This window comes from Cucurbita pepo, chromosome 4 (assembly GCF_057944985.1).
Source record: "Cucurbita pepo subsp. pepo isolate OVF chromosome 4, ASM5794498v1, whole genome shotgun sequence".
Taxonomy (NCBI): Eukaryota; Viridiplantae; Streptophyta; class Magnoliopsida; order Cucurbitales; family Cucurbitaceae; genus Cucurbita; species Cucurbita pepo.
This window is the reverse complement of record NC_141801.1, coordinates 687566-710918: the sequence shown is the minus strand read 5'-3', so window position 1 is coordinate 710918 and position 23353 is coordinate 687566. Positions and strand designations below refer to the sequence as shown.

The window sequence follows — 23353 nt, the reverse complement described above, 5'->3', positions numbered from 1 at the left end:
AACCAGACACTAGGCGGTGTAGGTGTGCCAGCGAGTACACTGGTCTCCAAGAGAGGAGGAGAGAAACGAACCTTAAAACTGCAAGGATGACACCGATATGTAACATGCCAAAACAGACCATATTACATAATGTTAATGAAATTTTTTTAAAGTTTTGGACATTTAATTTTTTTTTTAAGAATAATTATTAAAATGCATTTTTGACAGAAAAAAAAAAAATATATATATATATATATTAATTAAGTTTTAATTATTTAGCGGACAATTAGCTTTCAGAAGAATCGGCGCCATTGCTTAAAACGCGGGGAATGAAATGAAACCCTGAGAATCATTTTCATCACGGCGTTCGTCTCAGCCGTCGCGTTTTGCTTTGGATAGCTCAGCAAGTTCTGCTATCGCGATTTACCGCCGTCGAATATGTTCTATTGGACTACTGTTTCCATGTTTTCTGATTCTTTGTAATCTATAGAACCTGATTTTAGCGGCTGAACTACTTCGATTCGGTTCTACATCTATTATTTCTAATTCGTCGCTGCGGAGCGTTTTCAGCCGGCGATTGCTGCGAATTTGACTATATACTTATTTTCAGTTACTGTTTATGTTCATCCATGGTGGTTGGGAGCAAACTCTTCAAAACGAAGTTATGCGTTCTTTACCAGAAAGGCCGCTGTTCTCGGCCAAGTTGTTCGTTCGCGCATGGAACCGCTGAACTCAGGCGATTTTCTGGTGCTCATGACGGTAATTTGCCCCTTATATCTTTAATCTTTCACTGTGTTCTCTAATTGTGGGATTTAGGTTGATGAAATGGAAGTTTATAGTAGTTAGAGGCTATATGTGTCTGCAAGTTTGGTTATATGTTGTTAACAGTGGTATAGTGGTGAGATGATGTTGTTGAGTTTAGTTGTTTGGGTATGAGTTTGATTCAAGGGATCTCTGTGTTTAATCCCTGGGGAGAGGAATAGAGTAGTTCAGGATTAATGGTGCTTCTTTCTTCCATTATGATCGATCGTCTTGTTATAATTAATGTTGAGGGCTTGATTTGCAGCATTCTTTTTTTTAGTCCTATTAATGTCTGGTCTTCATATTCTTTCTTCTTTCTTTCTGTTCCTGTTAAGTACCGTTTTCTAAGGTGTATGTTTTTTTTTTCTTAATTATACGTTCATATTTCCCGATTAGAGGCGCTTCTTTAGATTAATAAGTAGGTTCTTTCAGTTAATGATCTGAAAGTATTCTGTCTGCTGTGTATTTATAGCTATACGAACACAATCTTCCTCATCTATGGCTCTATGGTTTGGGTATCTTGTTGCTTGCTATCTTCAATATTTTAATTGGTTCAGCACGAGTTGTCACATGAGATTCCACGCCTCTACCAATGGATATTTATTATAGAAGGAAGTCGAATGATTCCGAATAAAAATTTCTTCAAGTTGCTGGCCACTGAAGTGCTAGTAAAAAATAATCATCGGGATCAGAGTTTTTTTTCATTGGAATGGATATGGTGGATTTTTCTCTATAGAGCTGCCTGTTATATATTCCTGGAGATGTTTATGGCCCTTGTGGTGCATCAACTAAACCAGAAAGTACTTGTTGAAGAGTATAATTGTTTTCCCTAATTTATATATCTCCCACGGCTTTTGTTAATTATTCCATTATGGTTTTCTCGGTTATGCTACTGTTGTTCACGGGGCTTCATTTATCTTAGAAGAGGTTCTTTGTTGAAGAGTATAATTGTTTTCCCTAATTTATTTATCTCCCACGGCTTTTGTTAATTATTCCGTTATGGTTTTCTCGGTTAAGCCACCGTTGTTCACGGGGCTTCATTGATCTTAGAAGAGGTTCTTCATTGGTTTATGCCTCCTGAGTATGCCAAATGGACATCTTGTTGGAGTGATGCAATTTTTATGGGAGTATTGCATGAAGAATTGAAATTGAATCGATATCATTGGAATGTACTTGTATCATTATGTGGAATCCCGGAGATACCTCCCATTTAGATAAAAGTTATGTGAACTTATTGTTCATCGAGGACACAGGAGTTAATCCTTCGTTCTATTCTGAATATGAAGGTTATCCAAAGGGTTTTATCCCAGGCATGGATTTTTCTATATCTTTTCATTATTTCTATGGCCCTTTTGGAACTGGCATGGCGGCACTATTACTGTTCCTTATTTTGTTTCTCATCTTTTCCATGTAATGGTAAGATAATCCTTGTAAGGACTCCATTGCTTCATTAACTTTTTTAGAAAGAATATCTGGCGATAACTAAACTTGTTAAAATAAAATTTCCCCATCTTTGCAGGTAGACGGGAATATAGAGGAAATGATTTAAGGCATAAGCTTGACAGCAGGCATTCTCCTTTGCAGGAAAGGGATTCCAGGGGGCGACATGGACCTCGTGGTATTAAAGTTATATGTTTTTCTTCGTGTGTGTGTATGTGTGTGTGTCTCCTTCCCCCTCCACCAAGTAGTCTTTTCTCGATGTCACCTATGCTGCGATCCCTAATTTATATGATGCTTTCTTTTTACATTTTCTAATTAAGGAATGTAGGAAGCATGATTCTTAACATACTGATGCAATTATATTTTAAGAGAATATGTGGACTGCACAATTCTTTTACATGTACTAATAGCAAAGTTCCTTTCTGATTTCTCTCATGTGGAATTGGAATTGCAGATTATAGCTCATCCTGGTCACTTGAACGACAAAGGTAAATTGCGACAATCTTTCTTTTTAAAAAATTGTATTCTCATGTTATTTTATCACTGGAGGCCGTGCTGGCTCTCAATTTATGATCCCCATCTTATATGTTTATGTTGTAGCAGTGATACTTGATTGCCTTTTACTATTAGATTGATACTAATAGTGTGAAAGATAATAAGAAAATTGATCTGCAGTCGGATTATATTATCTAAGAATTCAAGTGAAGGAAAGGTAGGAATGGATCCTGTGATGGAAATATCTATTGAGGGATCAAATTTTATTTGAAGCTCTCACAAGGAATGTTTATGACATTTTTCTCATGGGAAAATAGCCATGTATATTGACGACTTCCTTCTTACTTGAGTATTTCCAGTCCTTTTTTTTTTTTTTTTTTTTTTTTTTTGTTTTGTTTTGTTAAGAGAGTACTTCCAGTGCCTGATTCCATTATTTCCTGAGCCATGCTTGAACTTTACAATTTCTTTTACTTCTTGGTTTGAAGATCTTATGTGGCATATTAGTATGGCCTGATTTCATTCTTCTACACCCAATTTTTTTTTCATGAGTACTGGAACAAAAAATTGCTTCGTAGTAATTTTCTGGTGAATATCTTGAAATGGTACACATTCTTGTCTCAGTGATCGTAAAAGAAGGAAAAAAGAATATGGGGATTCCCGTAATGATTATTCTGGGAATTTGAGGATTTCAGATAGGAGTGAAGAACGAGAAAGAGAAGGGAAAATCTCATCTGCTTCTAGAGACACTCTTGAGGGGCAGGTAAACAAAACGATGGTTTCTAACTTTTATCTTCTATTTAAAAAACAGTTACGCTCTGGAAATCTTGTTTGATCGTCTTTGAATCACACAGTTAAACAAGATGCAGGCAGATATTGAGATGGCTGAGCACCACAAACACCAAGCTGAGGTAAGTATTGTCTCTTTATTTTCTGATTCCTGCCTCTAATTCTGTGCAGGCAATAGGCAATAGGCAATACATATTTCCTTTTCTCTATCCATGCAATAGGCAATACAATCTAACTCTTTTTAAAAATTTCCTTTATGTATTTTCCCAAATGTATTCTTGGGAGTGGTTTGAGATGTATGGTCCCTTGTTAGGTTCTATGTTTCTATCTAGGCTTCAGTGATGTGACCTTTTTGTAATTACCCTCTAGGTCTTATTTTACTGGATTGGAGTCCGTCCTTGTAGTTTGGCTCCCGTGTGTGGGCTTTATTTTTGTATTTCTTGTATTCTTTTATTTTTTCCTCAATGAAAATTCTTTTATTCCTAAAAAAAAGAAAAGAAAAGGTCCACTCATTTTTAATGAAGTTTTAAGCTTCAGTTTTTGTTTTTATTGGACAACAAATTGGCATGAGAGCAAATTAATAGGGATTGGATCCGAAACTTAGGCAAGAGTAGCTGAAGTTTATGAGACGGTGAAAGGGTGGAAGATGATTTAGCATCAATGAAGTCAGTGAAGAGCCATTAGTCTGACCGCTAACCCTTTTTTTTTTTTTTTTTTTTTTTTTTTTTTTTTTTTTTTTTTTTTTTGTAACAAGAAATAGAACTTTTAATTGATTGAATGAGAAGATTAATGCTCATAAGACGTGAACTCCAAAAGTTTTCATTGTAATTCGCTTTTGGTGGACTAATGCTCAAGGGCCCAAAAGCTAACTACAAAAAAGGCTCCAATTTGTAAGGACAAATCCAAGACCATAAATACAAAAAGGTCAAGTGACTGATACCCACAAGGAAGCATTAAACCTCACAAGCTCCTGAACCTCCTCACTCGACTTCTCTTCGTCTCTAAAAATTCTATTAGGAGAATGCAAGAACACCTTTTTCTACCACCAAAAGAACTCATCCACCAACCCCACATGAAGTTAGCAAACTGGCCCTCTCACAGTAAATGGGACCAATGCTCTTCATTCCTCCTACAGAGAAGGCACCATTGCAGATACAATATTGAGGTAGAGTGCCTTTAGATGTGATTTTGAGTGTTAACTTCCCCAAGTAAAACTTGAAACGCTAAAAAGTTCACCTTCTTAGAATATTAACCTTCAAGAAAGAAGCAAAAATAGAAGCCTCAGGATCAGTTAACTAGGCAAGTGAGGAAGACAAAGAACAAAAAAAGGAATGACTAGAAAAAGCACCTAAAAGGTTTGGGGTTTAGACCCTAGTACCTCTCCTCCCCAAAATAATAACCTATTCTCAAAGGGTATAAAGAAGGCCACCTTATCAATTGCCTCCATACTAATTAGAGAATGATAAAACCCTAAGGAGATCTAACAAGAGAGATTATGAGAAGACAACACTAATGCCATTGAATGCAATCTCTTATTTGAAAGGAAATAGAGACGAGGAAAAAGGATGCACAAAGATCCTCTAAAAAAAAAATAAACTCTTGAAGTTTTCCCACATTGCATTGACGTTTGAAATTTACAAAAGGGATGCATTATCCATGATTTTGACAAAAAGTCCTTCCCAATTTACAAAGAGGGAGGTACGACTATAGGAAGCAAAGATATTAGACAATTGACACCAAGATATAATGTGGTACACAATATTGTTGAAGAGTTTTGTATAAGTTTGTGTCTTTTCTGTGAATACTCTTTGATTTCCTTCTTTCCACATATTCCAAAAGAAACCAATGATGAGGTTCTTCCATAGTATGGTTTTTGTATTCTTGAAGGGGTGGTACGTTATGGCCGTGTCCAATAAATTCTTTACCTTCCTAGGAAAAGTGAGATGCCATCCGAAGGTATTAAGAATTTTTGTCCAAAAATTTTAAGCTTACGTGCAATGCATAAATAAATGCATTCGTTATTCGTTTTCTTTCTTACCTAATAGGCACCAATTTGGAAATAGAGTCATGTTTTTAAAGATTTTCAGTTGTAATAATGGCTTTATGCGCTATTTCCCAAAGGAAATATTTTAACTTTTTAAGATGATTTCCTTTCCATATTATTTTTGCTAGCACAAGATTTATTGCTTCTACTTTTTTCCCTGTCTGTCATCAAAGATTTTGTAGAGGACTTTGTCAGTGATGGTCAATGAGTCTGCTTCGTTAGACCATACAACTGGGGCAAGCTTGAGGCTTAATTTGGCTCATTTTGTAGTGTCGTTATCCTTTAGGTTTCTACCAAGCTTCAGGTCCCAAAAATGGTTGACATTATTCCATGTTTCTTTCATCATTCCATGTGGTGGTTAGTGTTGATACCAGCTTATCGCTTTGGTCGGCCTGTAGGTGACTGAGTGAGCTTGTTGGTCAGTATGGGGTTGAAATAATCAGCCTAGGGTCGGGGATTTGTGGGGTAAGTAGGGTATGGGAACAGTTATGACTGAACTAAGCATCTTGAATGTATAATAAACATTTGTATTTTCCTCTTTCACAGTAATGTAGATTCATTCCTAACGGAGATTATTTTAATGTCTACTGGTTGCAAACTTTGCAACCTGGTTGACCCAAAATTTGCCCCTAGAGTGCGTAGTGGTCACTTAATTCTTATCATATGGTTGAAACTGGAACTCCCTTAACTGGGAAGGCGCTTTTATGCTGTTTCAAGTGTCATATGCTATTGATTGGTATTTTGACTGAGCAATATTTTCAAGATAATGTATATTTCATTCGCTCGGTGAAATGATCTTATAAATATATATTGAAAATATTAGCAAATTGTACTTCATTTTTGAAGGTCTATCTGGATGAGAGGATCCAAGAAGTGGATAGTTTAACTTCTAGAATTCAGGAGCTAGAATCCCAATTATATAAAGAGAGGGAGGATTCTAGAAGGTACTCATAATCGTCTTTTAAGTACACGTTGACATGTTGCCTGCTGAAAGTGGACACCTACCTCTTATTCCTATTTTTCTTGGATCTTTAATATTCAGGATCAAATCAAAAATCAAGAAATTTGTCAAAGCACATAATCGTTACTCAAGGATACAAGATGAACTGAAGCGGCAAGTATACTTGTCCAATTCTTTTGGTTGCACTTTCTAATGCTTATGACTTTCTGAAAATTATGATAACTTTTCTGAACTTGTAGTTCGCAAGTCCGACTTGAACAGTTGGGGGATCAGCTGGGGTCGGATGTTAATAAAATTGGTGCCAACGAAGAAGACTCGAGCATTAATATTGTGAGCGATGGAGAGGACCCTGGTTTTCATGCAGTTAGCCCTCTTCATGACCTGCAAAAAGACAATTCTGCAAGCAAGAAGAAGCATATTGTTCAAGATATTGCGGAAAACTCAAAACGAGGTGCCTTTTGAGAACTAACTTCTTTACATTGATGTGTCATTTAAAAAAAAAATCTTTTATTTGGTTTGAAATCTCTTAATATGCCTTCAGCCCTAGTGGGCTGTGTGATAATTTGTAATTATGATGTTTTTCCGTCTTGGACCTTTATTTCCTTCATACTTGGAATAAAATTTGTGCATGCTACATTAGCTGATTTAAACAAAGGAAGTAAAGAGGCAGTGGGCAGATTGAGAAGGTTCTCTCGGTGGAATGCCCATCCTTCTCAATCGGTATATAGCAAAATTGAGGCAGTTGGCAATGAAGTCAATGCTTTGATACCTACAGCAAATGACAGCAAGCAGAAAAGAGGAAGGACATCTACTGCTGTTTCTTCTGCGGACAAGGTGACTTTGATATTTTTATATTCAATTTTATTTGTTTGTACAATGTACAACGTGCTGTGCATTTGAGGTTTGGATGTCTGATTTGTTATCGACATATGGAACACGAAGCCTATAGGTTTTGGCAAGCATGAAGTGTGCTACTCTCTAGCTATATAATTCATCTTTTCGTAGTATTTGTTGTTTTCAGGACCTAGGATAACATTCTCCCTCTGTCTTGCAAGATTAATATGAAGCTTTCCTTGCATGCTTTGCAAATGACATCGTCAAATTCTTTGTACGTCTATGCACTCAATTTCTCAACTCAAATCTGCGCAGGTTAGGGGTCTGGAATCAGGCGTTGTTGTGCCATTAACCAGCATGGCTGCCCATGCAGTTGAAGAAGAAGTTGATATTGAATTGGAAGTCAACAATAAAGTGAACGAAACGAGGGAAAATACTAAGGAAGCTTCGTTCGGTAGCCTGCCCTTTCCGCCCCCTCCACCTCCAATCCGTGAAATTAACCATTCAAGGGTTAGCAAGTTCTCTGAATTTCACAACTTTCACTTTTTTCGTTTAATCCATATACAATTGGAACCTTTCTACTTTGTTTCTTCTATAAGTTTGAACCTAGAAAGGTAGATATGAGATCCCACATTGATTATCGATTAGAGAAGGGAATGAGTGCCAGCGAGGACGCTGGGCCTTGAAGGGAGGTGGATTGTGAGATCCCACATCGGTTGGGGAGGAAAACGAAGCAGGGTGTGGAAACCTCTTCCTATTAGACATATTTTAAAAACCTTGAGGGAAATCCCTGCTAGCGGTGGGCTTGAGCTGTTGGAGAACGAAGTAGGGTGTGGAAATCTCTTCCTATCAGACATTATTTTAAAAACCTTGAGGGAAACCCCTGCTAGCGGTGAGCTTGAGCTGTTGGAGAACGAAGTAGGGTGTGGAAATCTCTTCCTATCAGGGAAACCCCTGGTAGTGGTGGGCTTGAGCAGTTACCGTAGAAAGTCACGAGTATTATTCAATATGGTTTTATTTCTTTAACAAAGAATAAAACTATTTGTCACCTCTTACTTGTAGCATCTAACATAATATTTGATTTGCAGTATGAAAGTGAAGATCAAAATGTAGATGTGGTGGCGCTCGATGACGAAAGGGCACGCTTGGACAATGCCTAACATTGAATCCTGTTGTAGAGATTAAATGAATTCTTAGCAAAGTAATTAGTTTTAGTTTCATAGAGTTGCGCACAGGTTGGGGTTTTATATGTTCTTGTTTAATACACTTGTAATTTTTGAGTTTGTGATTTAGCATATCAGATACCGATGACCTCTCCATTCTATTTTTTCATGGTAGATTTTGGTTGCTTTTTTTGAATCATCATGGCGAAGATATTCTCTCTGAACTAGTACAAGCATTTCAATGCACTAATTTACTTTGTGATTCGTCACAAATCTCAATTCTCTTTCAAGCAATTCAATGCAATATTTGTATAATTCTAAATTGAATTATGGGAACCGTGGGAGGGGTTTTGAAATTCTAAGAGATCATATTTAGAACACGTAGAAAAATAAATTGGTGTATAAATGAAGTCAAAACTAAAGAGCTAAAAAGGAGGGAAGGGGCAGTAGAATAAGGTTTCTCAAAACTAAAGAGCTAAAGGTTAGTACAACTTGGTGTGATGGACTAGGCAAAACCTTGGGGGATAACACAGTAATTGGGCGGGTTCGAAAAACAGAGCCTAAGATTTCCTAAAGATGGGGAGAGCATCTTCATCTAATTGCTGCTATCCATATGCCTATGCACTTATTGGGTTGGGAGTAACACAGTCACTTATTAAAGAGATGCACTTACAGGATGAAACAAAAACCGAGCATTGCCTGAAATGGAGATCATGTGCAGGAAGTAATGCGCATAAAATCGAAGACGAAGAACACAATTGAAGAAAGAAATTTCTACAAATATTTCTGCTGCTCTCTGTGTCATGTGCATTGAAAGAACTGCTCCAGTGATGCCGAGGTAAAAACATTGGAGGCTGTCCGGTCAGGCTTAACTTCGGTTATGTGAAGCTGACACTTGATGTATCTCTGTGGCATAAAAACAAATTTAGCAGACTGGTCTGAAAAAATATTGAAAATTTTGTTCATGTCCGATCACCCTTCATATAATCTAGCCACGGTAAAATTTAATGGAAATATACCGCAAGTTGAGAAACGATTTCAGGATCCGAGTCAATATGCCAATCAGGTTCTAGTTGTCGAACGAAAGACCTCCGCCCACTTTCTGTGCTACAAAAGAGAACCTAAACACAGCAGGTGGTACAAAATTTAAGATGATATTAGTTAACAAAGGAAGCAAAAAGCAGCTGAAATTATATGAAGTGATGATATCGAGATGACATGTCAAGAATATAAAAAGTTCAGCTAGCTTCTCTCTGGCATTTCACAGGTCTTAAAATACAGAGGTAGGCCGCATGAGGCGGGGTGGGATCCCAAAAGTGTTAAGAAACGTAATAAGAAAAAGAGGTAATTGACAAAATGATGTCAAATGCCCATAACATTGCAGCAACCGAGAAACAAGAAAATAAATAACTGAAACACTATGATTCATTTTATCAACCTTAAAAGAAAAAGAAAAAGAAAAAAAAAAAGAATTCAAGTCCAGGTACTGAAACTATGAAGAATACAAGAAGGATAGGCAATAGAATCCGACTGAGCAAAATTAAACAAAGAAAGTTCATGTATGGGGTCAACCTTATCCTTGATCATGTCACCTGATGTGAAAACACCAGCATCTTCCAGAGCCACAATAACCTTTCTCTGCAAAAGATATTTTTTTCAGTATTAAAATTATTGATGCAATGATAAATGAAGATACTGCAAAAAAATGCCTATAAATCCTGGCGTTTTAGTGAATAAGGTAGAGTGCAGCTCCAGGATTACCATATATAAAATAATCCATAACGTGGACTTTGGTATTTGAAATTTAAAAAGATTCAAAACTAACATAACTAAAGTCGAATATAAAAGCCCTCTCAAGGTGTTCGTTGCACCAAAAATGAGACCAAAAGCATGCTATATTTGGAAATAACCGCAGTAAAAGCCAAGTATCAGAAAGCATAATATTTTTGTATTGAAATAAAATTTTAACGGTTCAGGTTAGCTTTCCAATATATTTAGATGCTAAACGATCTTCTTTTTTTTTTTTTGTTTAAGTCTGTGCATGGTTTGACTGTAATGCACAGATAGAGAGAGAAAGCACAATCTTCTCTGCCAATAATTGTAAGCGAGAAAACATTTTACAGCGTTCACTAACATTTTAAAAGTTCATCCTGATAAATTAAAATCTCACCTCGCTTTCTTCATCAAGAACTCTTTCCATCAAATAGAGATCACAATGTTTTGTGATCTCTAAAAGCACATCCACGACAGAGGACCTCACAGTTGCTTGATTCTGCCAGTAACATTACAAAACATCAAACCCAACCAAGTTCCGTTCTCAAATATCATTTCATTCCCAAATACACAGATAGGAAAAATACCACAACTTGTAGCTCTTCTGAACTGTTTTCCTCCAAAATGATTCCAAGTAGACGGCAAGTTACCTGAAATAACAAGAATTTGGAATCAGAACTTGCCATTTCAACATATGTTTTATATGCTTGTACAAGATGAATGCCAACTTCAACGGGTAGGCTTTTGAGCACGTAGAATGACAAATGTTAAATAGCAAGGTTAAGCTTACGTGTGATGAATGGTCAATGGGATAAAAATGTTATCCATTTTTTATGAAATAACTCATTGCAAGACATAAACATATCGGGCTACTGATATGTTTGATTACCTTTCTTCCGCCACCTAGCTTCTGTCTAACAATTTGCTCCAAAGTTGGCTGAGGTAAAACCAGACACTCATTGTAAATTAAGTAATTAATAAGTAAAAAATAGTATAAAAAAAAAATAATAAATAAAATAAAATAAAAAATAAAAAAGCATGTTTAGTGTCCGAAAAAGATCACTTAATGACACTAATAGAATTTGATTGGAGAAGTTAAATGATTAACTGACTTAAATGATGTGGTTCTGGAATTGTTGACCCAAGTGTATACACATAGGAAAGAGAGAAAAAGAGAGAATGATAATGAGAACATTCTATGCTGTTTGTTTTATGAGTGAGCTAGAGTATCGTAATGATTTGTTGTTGCAGGAGGTTTTTAAGGGTGTTTATGTGAGTAGAGGACGTTGGTTTTTGCTATCTGTTTGTAAGACTTCTTGAGAGTATTTTGGAGAGATGGAAGCCCTTGAATCTCCCTTTGCTTCGCCAAAATCATTCAGAAACAGATCAGTTTTTATCACAAGCATGCATGCATAAATACATACATGCACACACACACACACAAATATATATATACACAAACACACACACAAATATATATATACACAAACACACACACACTTGCCACATTGGAATTGACTAGATATGCTAAGCCACATTATCATATAATTTTCCCAATAAAATTTTTGCTAATATCAATAATGGAATAATGATTCTAGGAACCTATTTGAACTATGTCCTAAATCTCATGAGTTAATCTATATGAAACTTAAGGATGAAAGTGAACATTTCAAACTATAAGCACATAGGTTTACGAATTTTATGTCAGGCAAAGAAAACCCGCCACTTACCTTCAATGGCCGGTAAAATTCATTGTCAACAGTTTGTGCACCTGAATCCTCTGATGGAGAACAAGTTGCAGAAGTAGTCAATTGGGAATTTGAATCGGTGCCAATGTCAGAGTTGCCTGCTGCAGAAGTTTGCCTTTTCCGTTGCCTTCTGTGATGTTCACTAGGTGGTTTTAACATTTTCCATGAGAAGATTACAGCCAGAGCAAAGCCCGCAATAGCACTAAGAGACCGCAGATTCTGCAACAAATTAGATCATGAGACATTAAATTGTCATCTTAGTTATAGAATACCTGTTACACCTGCCATAAGATCACAGATAACTCCCCAAGTCTATCAAAAAGAGGAATTTATAATTTTTATCAATGTTCCTAGTCAAACCATCAAAAAGGGAAGGAAAAATTTGACACAACTATATGAAGAGATTATTAATCCCCCAAGTCTTATCACCGAACTGTTTACACCCCTACTATTAGTGACATAATTTGTTTTCAGATCTCCTGAAAACCATCTACTCAGCGGTCAAAAAGGGAAGGCAACAAAGGAACTCTAGGTCTCAACCCCTCAAGCATTGAACTTCCCTCTTGATTTCCCATTAAAAATGACTAAGAAGATAATAAAAAAGGCATCCTCTGATCACATTCCAAATTTGGAACCAAAACCTTCTCCTTGAGAACGGTAATAACAAATTATGATCAAACAAATGATACCCATTTTTAAGGTTAAGTTAAAAGACCGAGCCCTTCTTCTTTTTACTTGTCACTCATCTTCGAGTATGTTGACAATGAGGATGGGATCCAAATTGTCTGCTCCTACAAACACAGATATTTAATAGTGATTCGAGGATGAATTGATTATAATCCCTCTTCCAACACTTTTTCCACGCCCTTTTGAGGTAAAACAATCCAGTCCAGGAGTTTTGTTTGTGCCTAGGAACTGTATCGCCTTTCCTACCTCTTCTTCGGTGAAAGTAACCTCAAAGGAGGCTACTGGCTGTGGATCAATTGTTCTCCAGTCAAGATTGTGGGAAGATTCGATGAAGGTGTTGACCTTTGTGTATAACATGTAAAAGGACACAAATTATAATACAATTTCATCCTCGTTTACCAAACTTTTGCCTTGTGTCGATAGAATTACCATGATGGTACTCTTTCGTTTCTTTGAAACCATGATACGATGGAAAAATTTGGAGTTTATGTCACCCTCCTCTAGCCACCATTTCTTACATTTTTGTCTCCAAGATTGCTCTTCCTTCGCTACCAACAAGATAAGTTTTACTTTCATGAGCTTTGTGTTGGACTAAAGTGATGGAGCCAGTTTCCTCCCTATGATCAAGTAGAGAAATTTTAATAAGGAGTTGGTTTGTTTTTGTGGAGATTCAATTGAAAACCTCCTTGTTCCATTTCTTTAAGACTTCTTTTAGCCTTTTAAGTTCATTGATGAAACTGTGGCCATCCATGGAGTGGCGTGTTCTTCCACCAATATTCTACCATTAGCAAAATTCAAAGTGGTTCAACCACATATTCTCGAAGCGAAAGGGCAAGGGTCCCCATTTATAACAGCCCATGGAAAGTACAATGGGATAATGATAAGATGTAAATGTATTCAACCCTCGAACACCAGCATTACTAAGTTTTCCAAAGAGATCTTTTGTAGCAAAATTTTTTTCGATGAGTGTCAAGGTGAGTGGAAATCTATTGTTTGACTAGGAATAGAGACCATTATTGAGGGGAAGGTCCATGAGTTCACAGGTCCCTAGTGAATTTTCCGTTAGATTTTTTATGTGCCCGCCAAGAGATATTGAAGTCGCCAAACAATAACCAGTTTTCTGTGCAAAGGCAATATAGATCTTGTAATTCCTAGCAGAAGAGAGGTCTTTCCTGATATCTACAGGGTCCACAGGTCTCTGTTATCTAGAAACTGTAACCGTCAGCCAATGTAATGTGTGGTTAGGGTGTAAAAACCTTTGGTGACTCCAAGATAATTAGAGTTGGGTTATTCCACTTTACTAAGATCCCTCTCGATGTTTCTGAGGCATCCAAAGATGTCCAACCAATATGTCATGCACTCCAAAGGGATTTAACCATCTTGAAAAATGACCATAATGGGATTGTATTTGAGGAGGAAGGTCTTGATGAGGGTTCTCTTTTGTCAGTCTCCCAAACCTTTAAGATTTCAAGAGATAATAATCATAAAAGGTATTGACCACCCGATTGTGACTTACTAGATTTCTTATAATTGGTGTTCGAAAGGAGGCCAACAATCTCTCTTGACTATTTTCTCTATTTCTTGGTTGTATTGGGCTTCTGGTTCCTCGATAGAATAGCCATGTTCTTTTAGCCATGGTGCTAGGATTTGAATGGTCAGTACTAGTGTGAGTTTTTCCGATACCGGGGTGACTTCTTCTTCCTCTATATCATTATGCTTTTCTTGAAGAATAGTGTCAAGCTCTATATTCGCAAGGATAATCTCTAGTGGTGGGAGGGAGAGATCAAAAATACCCATAAAAGGGGATTGGGGGAGGGGGCGCTGTGGAGAGGGAGAGAGTACTAGATGCATATTCGTCATTGGATTCTTGGTGAGAGCCGACAATAGAGAATTTTGTTACTGGGATGAGGAAGGTTTTTTGGTTCTTTATGATGATGACATGTATTTTTGGTGATGTTGTCACAACTTGTGGATCAGGGATAATAAGTGGTATAATAGATGGGATTGTGGAGGTTGGCGAAAAGTGAGGTGGGGGACTTGTGGTCTTTGGTTTATGTGGGGAGGTGGGCTTTTATATGTGGAGGTAGGTTGGTCGGGTGGGAAAGCTAGGGTCCACAAGGCATGGTCAATGGAGAGGGTGCGAGAGCTGTGCTTGGCTGAGGGGTTGAGCTATATTTGTAGGGGTGGGCTTGGACAGTTGGGGGCAATCTGTGGTGGATAGGGGTGATATTAACCTTTTTAGGGCTTTGGGGTATGACCTCTACCTCTATGATATGTAGGTTAGGGACTGTTGAGTCGTACTTGAGAAATCCTTTTTGGTGATGTGCCTAGGTGGTTTGACCAAGGGTATGGTCCAAAGATGCCTCTTGATGTTTTTGATAACCTCAATATCCACGACTATGCAGATTCCTTTCAATGATGCATCATCCTCGACTATGCAGATTCCTTTCAATGATGCATCATCCTCGACTATGCAGATTCCTTTCAATGATGCTCTGACGCCATGGAAACCCATAACATCAAAAACAAATCTCCATTGAAGCAAGGGTCTATATTGACCATAAGGGAGAGTCTTTGATGATGATGGTACAAAGACTTCGATTGGTATGAAACCCTATGAGTTTTTCTTTATTCAGATGGTGGGTTCCATTAGGCTCACATGCAATAATGTCTTTTTGGCACTCTCAACAAAACCTCCTCATGCATCTCCTATGTGCTTCAAAGTTTCAATATCTCAACAATTGAGCGGGAGATTTTTTTTAATCATCCACTATATGAAGGAATCATTGGGATGCTCAAGTGTTACTTATCTGACTATGGTTCTAATTTCACCCGATAGTTTTCCATTTTTTGTCAATCTTAAGCAATTAGACGGGGATCTTTTTTTTTTTTTCCCAAGAGAAGAGACTACGGTTGAAAGTTTTTCTTCAATGAATCTCGGTTAAACTTTTGATACTTTCTTCAAGTGAGATATGATCCTAGTTTAGACCCTTAGAATTGAGCTTTTTTCTACCATTTTTTCTGTAGTGTATGCCGAGCCTTTGGAAAAAGAAGTTAAGAAATTCAACTTCTATCCCTGGTCATTAAGTAAACTTCTCTCATCACTGGTCAGTGCATCCAACATCCACAATTAAGCTGTTCCTCCAACTGGCCATATTTTATGGACAAAGGCAGAGTTGTCATCTCCATCCTGGAGATATTTTTGTTTAGACCTCTTAAGCCATAAAACTTCCACATGTTGAATCCTTAGTGTAGTCAATGTTCGTATTCGAAATTCCACTTTCATCCAGCACGTCCAAGACAAGAATTTGAGTCTAAAAGATTTGATTTTAAGGGAACACAATGCCTAAAGAAAACTGTCTTGCTATCAATTTTATCAATGACGGACTATTATATAAAAAAAACAGAACATCGTCGAGCATCCAGTCTAAGATGACTGCTCACAAACAAGACAATCTTGTCCAATTAGTATATAGCCATAGCTCACGATACCGGACAATTTCAAACACTCATCAGACACCAGTCATAGTTTACCACAGTGAAGACGAGAGAAGCAACAATTTGGTAAAGAAAACAATCTTACCGAACACATTACAGCATTAATATATCAAATAAGAGAGCCAAGACGCTTTATGTACCAATCATGCAAAATTATCATGTCAAACATTCCACAAAACTTCCGGACTGGTTAATACAAAAACTAGAACGAGTAACAGAATTTGAAAACACAATTCCCAAGATTCTACCGCAAAATTCGACGAAAACGAATAGACAAAAGGAATAGAAAACAAACTCGGCTTTGAAACAATATCGAGAATAAACTGGATAGCTTGACGCTTAGATTACTCCCACACCGCTTGATCAGCCGGACGAGCGCCTCTTTTGAAGAAAATTCCGCCATGATAGAGCCCTAACACACTGTAACAGCCTTTAAAATTTTCCGATAATTCGATAAATATCAGAGAATCGCATCCCTCCGCCGCCGATGCTCGCTGGATTGTTACGGCCGAGAGAGAATTTGCTTCCCCCCTTCGTGGCTCGTGCAACGATGAAAGCTTCGACAGGCTTCGTTACTTATCTTATTACCCGAAATTTCCCGGGTTTTTTTTTTTTAATTATTTATTTATTATTTTTATTATTTTTTAATTTTTTTTTTAATTTTTTTTTAATTTTATTTCGAGGCCAATGCCAAATGGTTACTTATCCACACATTTTTATTTTTTATTTTTTATTTTTTATTTAACAAAATTTTGATATCTTATATATTTAAATTGTCACGAGTAAAATGTGAGACTAAACTCAATACCACGTCATTTATCTTTATATTGTGGATGAATCAAAAAGACTCCCAGAGAGCTTTCGTTCATCGAGTAATAAGCAAGAGTTCTATGACGTTAATTTTGAAGAAAACCATTCGAGAAGAAGAATTATTTTGCCAGAGTTTGGTCGTGTGAGATCTCACATCGGTTGGAGAGGAAAAAAAACATTTCTTATAAGAGCGTGGAAATCTTTCCCTAACAAACGCGTTTTAAAACCGTGAGGCTAATGACGATACGTAACGGGCTAAAACAGACGATAACTGTTACTAGTGGGCTTGGGCTGTTATAGGGCGAGGTTTTTACTCGAAACTTCTCTCTTAAAATTCTCTTTCCAAAGTCGATTACTTTCCATGATTCTTGTATCTAATTCGTAATCAAACATTCCACCGTTTTAGTAAAGGAATCAAATTGAATCACGGACGAGAGAGAAAGAACGAACTTTGAACATTAGCTGAAATTTTATGAAAATGTGCGTGCGATTAGTATGAACGGAGCAAGCTCTTTGCTATAAGCACTTTATAGTGTCATACGATAGAGCCTATGTGGGTGTGAATAGATAACTTTCAGCTCTCCTTTAGTTGTGAACTGGCTAGAGCAGTCAATAAACACGAGATTGGCTCTTTCCTGTGTTATGACAACATAACGGATCTATTAAGAACGCGAACCATTCAAGTAGTGTAGCTTTTAAGATGATACTTTCCATAATGATACAATAAAAGTTTAGAGTCGGAGCTCTGATGACATACACAAGGACTCGTGAACAGTTAACCAGACTATCTTGTATTAGAAAGAGCCCGATAGGGTTCCGTGATGATTATGCTCCATGGTGTCTACCAATTAAAACGAACGAATCAAAAGATGCTCCCGACTAGAAAACTATGGACCATCTGATCTAGACTCCTAAGTTGAGTCTAGGAGGACTAGTAGAACTCGAATACTAGTCTATGGAAACCTATAACTCGGAAACGCAACATTTATGTCCAACCATGATTTAAGAATTAGTAGATATACATAAACGTTAAAACGATTCAAGAACTTAAAAGTGATTTAAGACGAGACAAGAACGATTGAGTCGAACTTAGATTTCTTTAATTTAGTGTAGCTCTATTTAGTCGAATAATCCAACCGAAAGGTCGTTGGACGGTCAGCTTTGGTCGGAAGTTGTTGGCACATCCCATCAAGTTTGGTATTGTTCTTTGCTCACAAAGTGGTTCTTTAGGTGATTGAAGAAGCTTTGTTTTGCTTTTTCTTCAACAAGTCTTCACCCTTTTCTTCCTCTATCAACTTTCTTTCCCAAAATTCTTCTTTTTAAGTGCACGGATTCCTATATTATCGGTGCTAAGTAGCCAAATGAAAAAGGGTATCAATCCGATCAAATCTACGCTGATCTCGTATAAACTAAAGAGATGTGTTTGTTGATAAAGAAAAGGTACGAGAATAATGATTGAATTGATCATAACTATTTTTTATACCAATGTGTACATAGTTTTGTTGTGAGATCCTATATCGGTTGGAGAGAGGAACGAAGCATTCCTTATAAGAGTATAGAAACTTCTCTCTAGTAGACTTGTTTTAAAATCGTGGAGCTAACGGCGATACCTAACGGACTAAAGCGGATAATATCTACTAGTGGTGGCCTCGAGCTATTACAAATGGTATCAGAGCTAGACACGGGGCAGTGTGCTAGTCAGAACGCTAGACCTCCAAATGGGGTAGATTATAAGATCATGCATTAATTGGAGAGAGAACGAAACATTCTTTACAAGGGTGTGGAAACCTCTCCCTAGTAGACATGCTTTAAAATCGTGAGACTGACGATAATACGTAACGAGCTAAATAAGACAATATCTGCTAATGATGAATTTAGGCTGTTACAGTTGTAGACATATCATCGACCAAGAGGTTAGAAGTTTGAATTTGTTACTCCATCGGTCAATATGAGCCATCTATTTCCTGTGTATATATATATATATATATATATATTTATTTATTTATTTTATATAAGCTTTCAAATATATAATTTCTATTCACATAATTTTTTAAAATTCAAATTTTAATATTACGAGAAACACGATCTTCGTAAATATAACCTTAATTCAGACTTCATTCATGATTTTCTCTCCGTTTAAACATTTTTATATCATTTGAAGTCGACCGTGCGTTAATAACAATAATAATAATAATAACAATAACGAAGCTGAAATCTCGAGACGAGGAAATCAAAGAAACAAGCAGCGAGTTACCAAATTGTCCTCAAAATCACGTGGATGACAGGGATAATTTCGGTAATTCCTCTCCACCAAACCTCTCACAATACTAGGAAGCAGGATCTCCATTTCCATGGAAGCTCCCAACAGATATCTCTGCGTATGGCTCTGGCACGTGCTGCACAGAAGGCACCGCACGTGCCGCTGCGCTAAGAAATTAGCGCCATGAACCGACTTGTCGCACTTTCCGCACAAATACGCTTCGTCGGCTTGGCAGTACATCGACGCCCTCGAACCGCAGAGCTCGCACGCCACTGGCTCGCCTCCCCCGCCCGCCGCCGTCGTCTTGTCGATTCTCCGCCGCCGCTCGACGGCGGGTTGGGGTGGTGCTTCTTGCTCTACTCCTTTGCACATCAGAAAAGCTTGATTGTCAAGGCAAGGCTTTGAGCGTAATGAATTGTTGTTTATATATCGAAAGGCTTCAGAAAAGGACAAAAAAGGAAATTAAAAAAAAATATATTTTATTTATTTATTTATTTATAAATATTAAATAACAAGTTGCCCAATTCCGAACAAAATATAGTTCTCGATTTCATGGTTTAATGGAAGAAGGGTTCTTTTTAAAACTAAAATATAATATTTATTTATTGGTTTTTTCAGAAATTTTTGGTTAAATTACTAGTTTAACCCTTCATTTAAAAAAAATTATAATTTAGCCTCTATAATTTTAAATACATTTTAATTAAAAATTTCATAATTAAACTTTTTTTTTTTTTAGTTTTAAAATTGAATTTGAAATTTAACTAATTTTTAGAAAATACAATTTTAGTTCTATATTTAGAATTTGTTCAATTTTATTATTTTAAATATTTTTAATATACCTTTAAACTAATTTATTGTTATTTTGGAGTATATTTTGAATTATGTGACAAAAATAATAATAATAATAATAATAATAATTTTACGTGCTTACTATAAATTTAATGAAAATGATTTAAAAAATAAATTTATTTTTTATTAATATTAAAAATATATAGACTAAAGTTAAATATATATATATGGAATTAAAATAAAATAATTTATCAGAAATATTATTTTTAATTTTTTGAAAAAAACAACTATATGATTGGATATTAAATAAGGGACAGGAAACGTGAAAATTCAGATTGAAAATAAAATATTTTAATTCAACTAGATATTTTAAAATTGAATAATTTAATAATAAAACAATTAATTTTTTTTAGGTGTTTAATATTCGAAATTTGTATGGCCAAAAATGAAAGGTTTTTGCAAAAAGAGGCTTTTTGGGGCAATTTGCAAATATCCAAATATGTGGGGCCCACTGACTTTTATTTATTTATTTATGGATAGGATAAAAAGAGACGGAAAATATGTTTTGGCCACGTTACTCACCCTCCTCCATTAATTAATTATATTATTTTTTATGGTAGAGTCACGTGACATGCTGGTGACGTGTTCATATTGAAATGTATAATATTGGTGTGCCTAGTCCACGTATTATGTACACGTGACTCATAATCGTTTTTGCTAGAGTGAATTTTGAAAAATATATTTAAATTTTGGTGGATATTTAAGAAATATTTATTTTTTTTTTTGTCAAATATTCTAATATTTTTTCTATGGTAATATTGGAGTTTTGAAAAGAATAAACATAATTTTAGAGTTTTTTTAATTTTATTTTTATAATACCATTAAATTTTTTAAAAAAATTATAATAAGTTAAATTTTAAATTTTATTTATGTTTAAACTTGGTCTAATAAATTTTTAAAATTTCAATTTTATTTTTAACATCTCGATGAATTTTAAAATGTTGAATATGTTCGTTAATTTTGATTTTATTTCATATTTAAAGATTAAATGACGTCTTAAATATATATATATATATATATATATATATATATATATATATATTTTGTTCGTCAACTTTTATTCTATTTGTAAAATATTTATGAATTTTATAGAATTTCAATAATACTACCAAAAAAAAATATTATTAAAATAGTTAATTTTAAATAATATATTATTCCAAAAATACCCTTCTTTTAAAATTTTCTTTATTACCCTTAATTTATCTTATAGAAAAAAAAAAACCTTTGGATTATATTGTGACAACAATTAAGTCAAAGTCAACAATTTCATTGAAAGTAAAAAATTTCGGCTCAATTATTTGACCCACTACACCAATAATCTTTTCATTTTCTTTTTCTAAATGTGTGATTTTTTTTGTTTGATTAAAAACAAAAAAAAAAAAAAAAAAAAAAAAAACTAAAAAGATTACCTATCAAATTAGTTAAAAATTATTTTTAACCAGGGTTAAAAAATAAATTTGAATGGTTTCGGGTCAACCAATTTTAGTTTACAAAATCACTAGCCAACCACGTCTATCAACAACTGAAATAAGTTCATAATCCAAATCAAATTGTACAGTTTAGATTGAGTTGATGGATTTTTGGGTCATCGAATTCTTTAATATACTAATTCAAAGAAAATTCAATCTATATATATATATATATATAACTAAACCCAATCCATTTAAGCTCATCCTTGTCCAAAGCGATGAGGCCTTCAAAATCAACCATTTTCCTCTTCGCTCTCTTTCTCCTCTCCCCATCGGCCTTCGGCGAAGACATTATAACCGACAGTGCGTTTCTGAATCATATTTGCATAAGTTTCGACAACTACACAGCCAACAGCTCCTACGCTTCCAATTTGAACCAAGCCTTCGCCCAATTAGCCTCCAACGCCCCTCCTTCCGGCTACGCCCAAGCCACCATCGGCAAAGACCCACAAACCCAAGTCAACGGGCTCGGTCTCTGCCGCGGCGACGTGTCGCCTGCTGATTGCAAGAATTGCATCGTCACGGGCGCCGACGAGCTAAAAGTTCGATGCCCGCTAAGCAAAGGAGCTGCGATATGGTTCGATTATTGTCTGTTGAAATACTCGAACGCCCAATTCTTTGGGAGGATTGATAATAGGAACAAGTTTTCTTTGGTGAATGTTCAAAGTGTGGAGGGTAATGTGACGGTTTTTAATGAAGAAGTTATGGGTTTGCTGTCGGATTTGGTTGAGAAAGTTGGAGGAACTCCTAAGCTTTATGTGGTTGGAGACAGGGAAATTGAGGGGATTAAGAAAAGGTTGTATGGTTTGGTTCAATGTTCGAGGGATTTGTCTGTTGCTGCTTGTAAGAAGTGTCTGAGTGATGCTGTTGGGGAGCTTTCGAGGTGTTGTGATGGTAGAATTGGTGGAAGAGTCGTTGGAGGGAGCTGTAATTTTAGATATGAACTTTATCCTATTGTTGATGAGCAAAACTAAATGGTGTATTGTGAAAGAATAAAGTTACTATATAGTTTGTAACGTTGTATTGAAATGACGACGAGAGTTATTAGTTCGAAAGTCGTTTGGTTTAAGCTATATTTTGTGTTCTCGGTATAACTGTTTCTCTTATATGTCTAACAATGCAGGTTTAGAAAAGAAAGTTGAATTGATGAACAAGTGAATCGAGGCTAACCCTTGCAACAAATGATGTTATTTTTGTACAAAATCAAACATTGGTTAGAATCCAATTCCTTGAAAACTTAAGGGTTCCTCCGCGAGGTTCGTCCATAGAGGGTGAGTTAGGGCCTAAGATCAGGTCGAAAGGCGTAGTCGATGGACAACAGGTGAATATTCATGTACTACCCTTTGTTGGTCTAAGGGACGGAGGATGCCGAGATTCTTCAAAGAATCCTGTTGTAGAATCCTCGCGTACGGCAGTGTGTGGTCATGCCACCGCCTCCAAGTCTGGTCAAATTCGAGAAGGCCATGGAGGAAGATTTGTCACTAGAGACTAGTGTTTTATCGTTGGATATAGATAAAAGAAAATATATTTGTTACCTAAATATTGGATACATAAGCAAAATACTCTTACAATTTTCTCTCTTATACATCCAACCGTGCACTTTAAAATTGTGGTGGTAGTTTTATCGAATAATTTTTTCAAACAAGTGGGATGTTATTAATGCAAGCAGGTCGAGACAATTAGGTAAAACGAGACCTTTACGTCACCTAATTGCCTTCACCTCAACATGCTTCGGGCTTGGGGTCAGACACGTGTC

General features: G+C 36.0%; 3 protein-coding genes across 8 annotated transcripts; 2 read left to right on the top strand and 1 right to left on the bottom strand.

Annotated features, from left to right (window-relative positions):
- The first annotated feature begins 263 nt into the window (after nucleotides 1–263).
- On the top strand, nucleotides 264–8767 carry LOC111792837 (zinc finger CCCH domain-containing protein 13). Of its 6 annotated transcripts, none has more exons than XM_023674431.2 (12): nucleotides 264–738; nucleotides 2067–2196; nucleotides 2300–2395; nucleotides 2675–2708; nucleotides 3337–3475; nucleotides 3567–3623; nucleotides 6392–6489; nucleotides 6588–6659; nucleotides 6746–6957; nucleotides 7147–7340; nucleotides 7656–7850; nucleotides 8429–8767. In XM_023674431.2, exons 1-12 carry the CDS (start codon nucleotides 697–699, stop codon nucleotides 8498–8500), a joined length of 1341 nt encoding a protein of 446 aa, XP_023530199.2. In that variant the 5' UTR covers nucleotides 264–696; the 3' UTR covers nucleotides 8501–8767. The 6 variants fall into 6 exon arrangements, with proteins under 6 accessions (XP_023530199.2, XP_023530204.2, XP_023530198.2 ...); XM_023674436.2 differs by having other exon boundaries at nucleotides 2300–2398; nucleotides 7282–7340; XM_023674430.2 differs by having other exon boundaries at nucleotides 2300–2398.
- Nucleotides 8768–8921: 154 nt separating this feature from the next.
- LOC111793820 (ubiquitin-conjugating enzyme E2 enzyme activator PEX22) lies at nucleotides 8922–16779 on the bottom strand. The gene is made up of 8 exons (XM_023675870.2): nucleotides 16505–16779; nucleotides 12007–12243; nucleotides 11166–11213; nucleotides 10864–10926; nucleotides 10674–10775; nucleotides 10076–10141; nucleotides 9523–9624; nucleotides 8922–9409 (listed from the first exon to the last, which is right to left on the bottom strand). Exons 1-8 carry the CDS (start codon nucleotides 16610–16612, stop codon nucleotides 9305–9307), a joined length of 831 nt encoding a protein of 276 aa, XP_023531638.2. The 5' UTR covers nucleotides 16613–16779; the 3' UTR covers nucleotides 8922–9304.
- A 5030-nt stretch (nucleotides 16780–21809) lies between these two features.
- On the top strand, nucleotides 21810–22680 carry LOC111792939 (antimicrobial ginkbilobin-2-like protein). Its single transcript, XM_023674570.2, has one exon. It carries the CDS (start codon nucleotides 21816–21818, stop codon nucleotides 22569–22571), a length of 756 nt encoding a protein of 251 aa, XP_023530338.2. The 5' UTR covers nucleotides 21810–21815; the 3' UTR covers nucleotides 22572–22680.
- The last annotated feature ends 673 nt before the right edge of the window (nucleotides 22681–23353 follow it).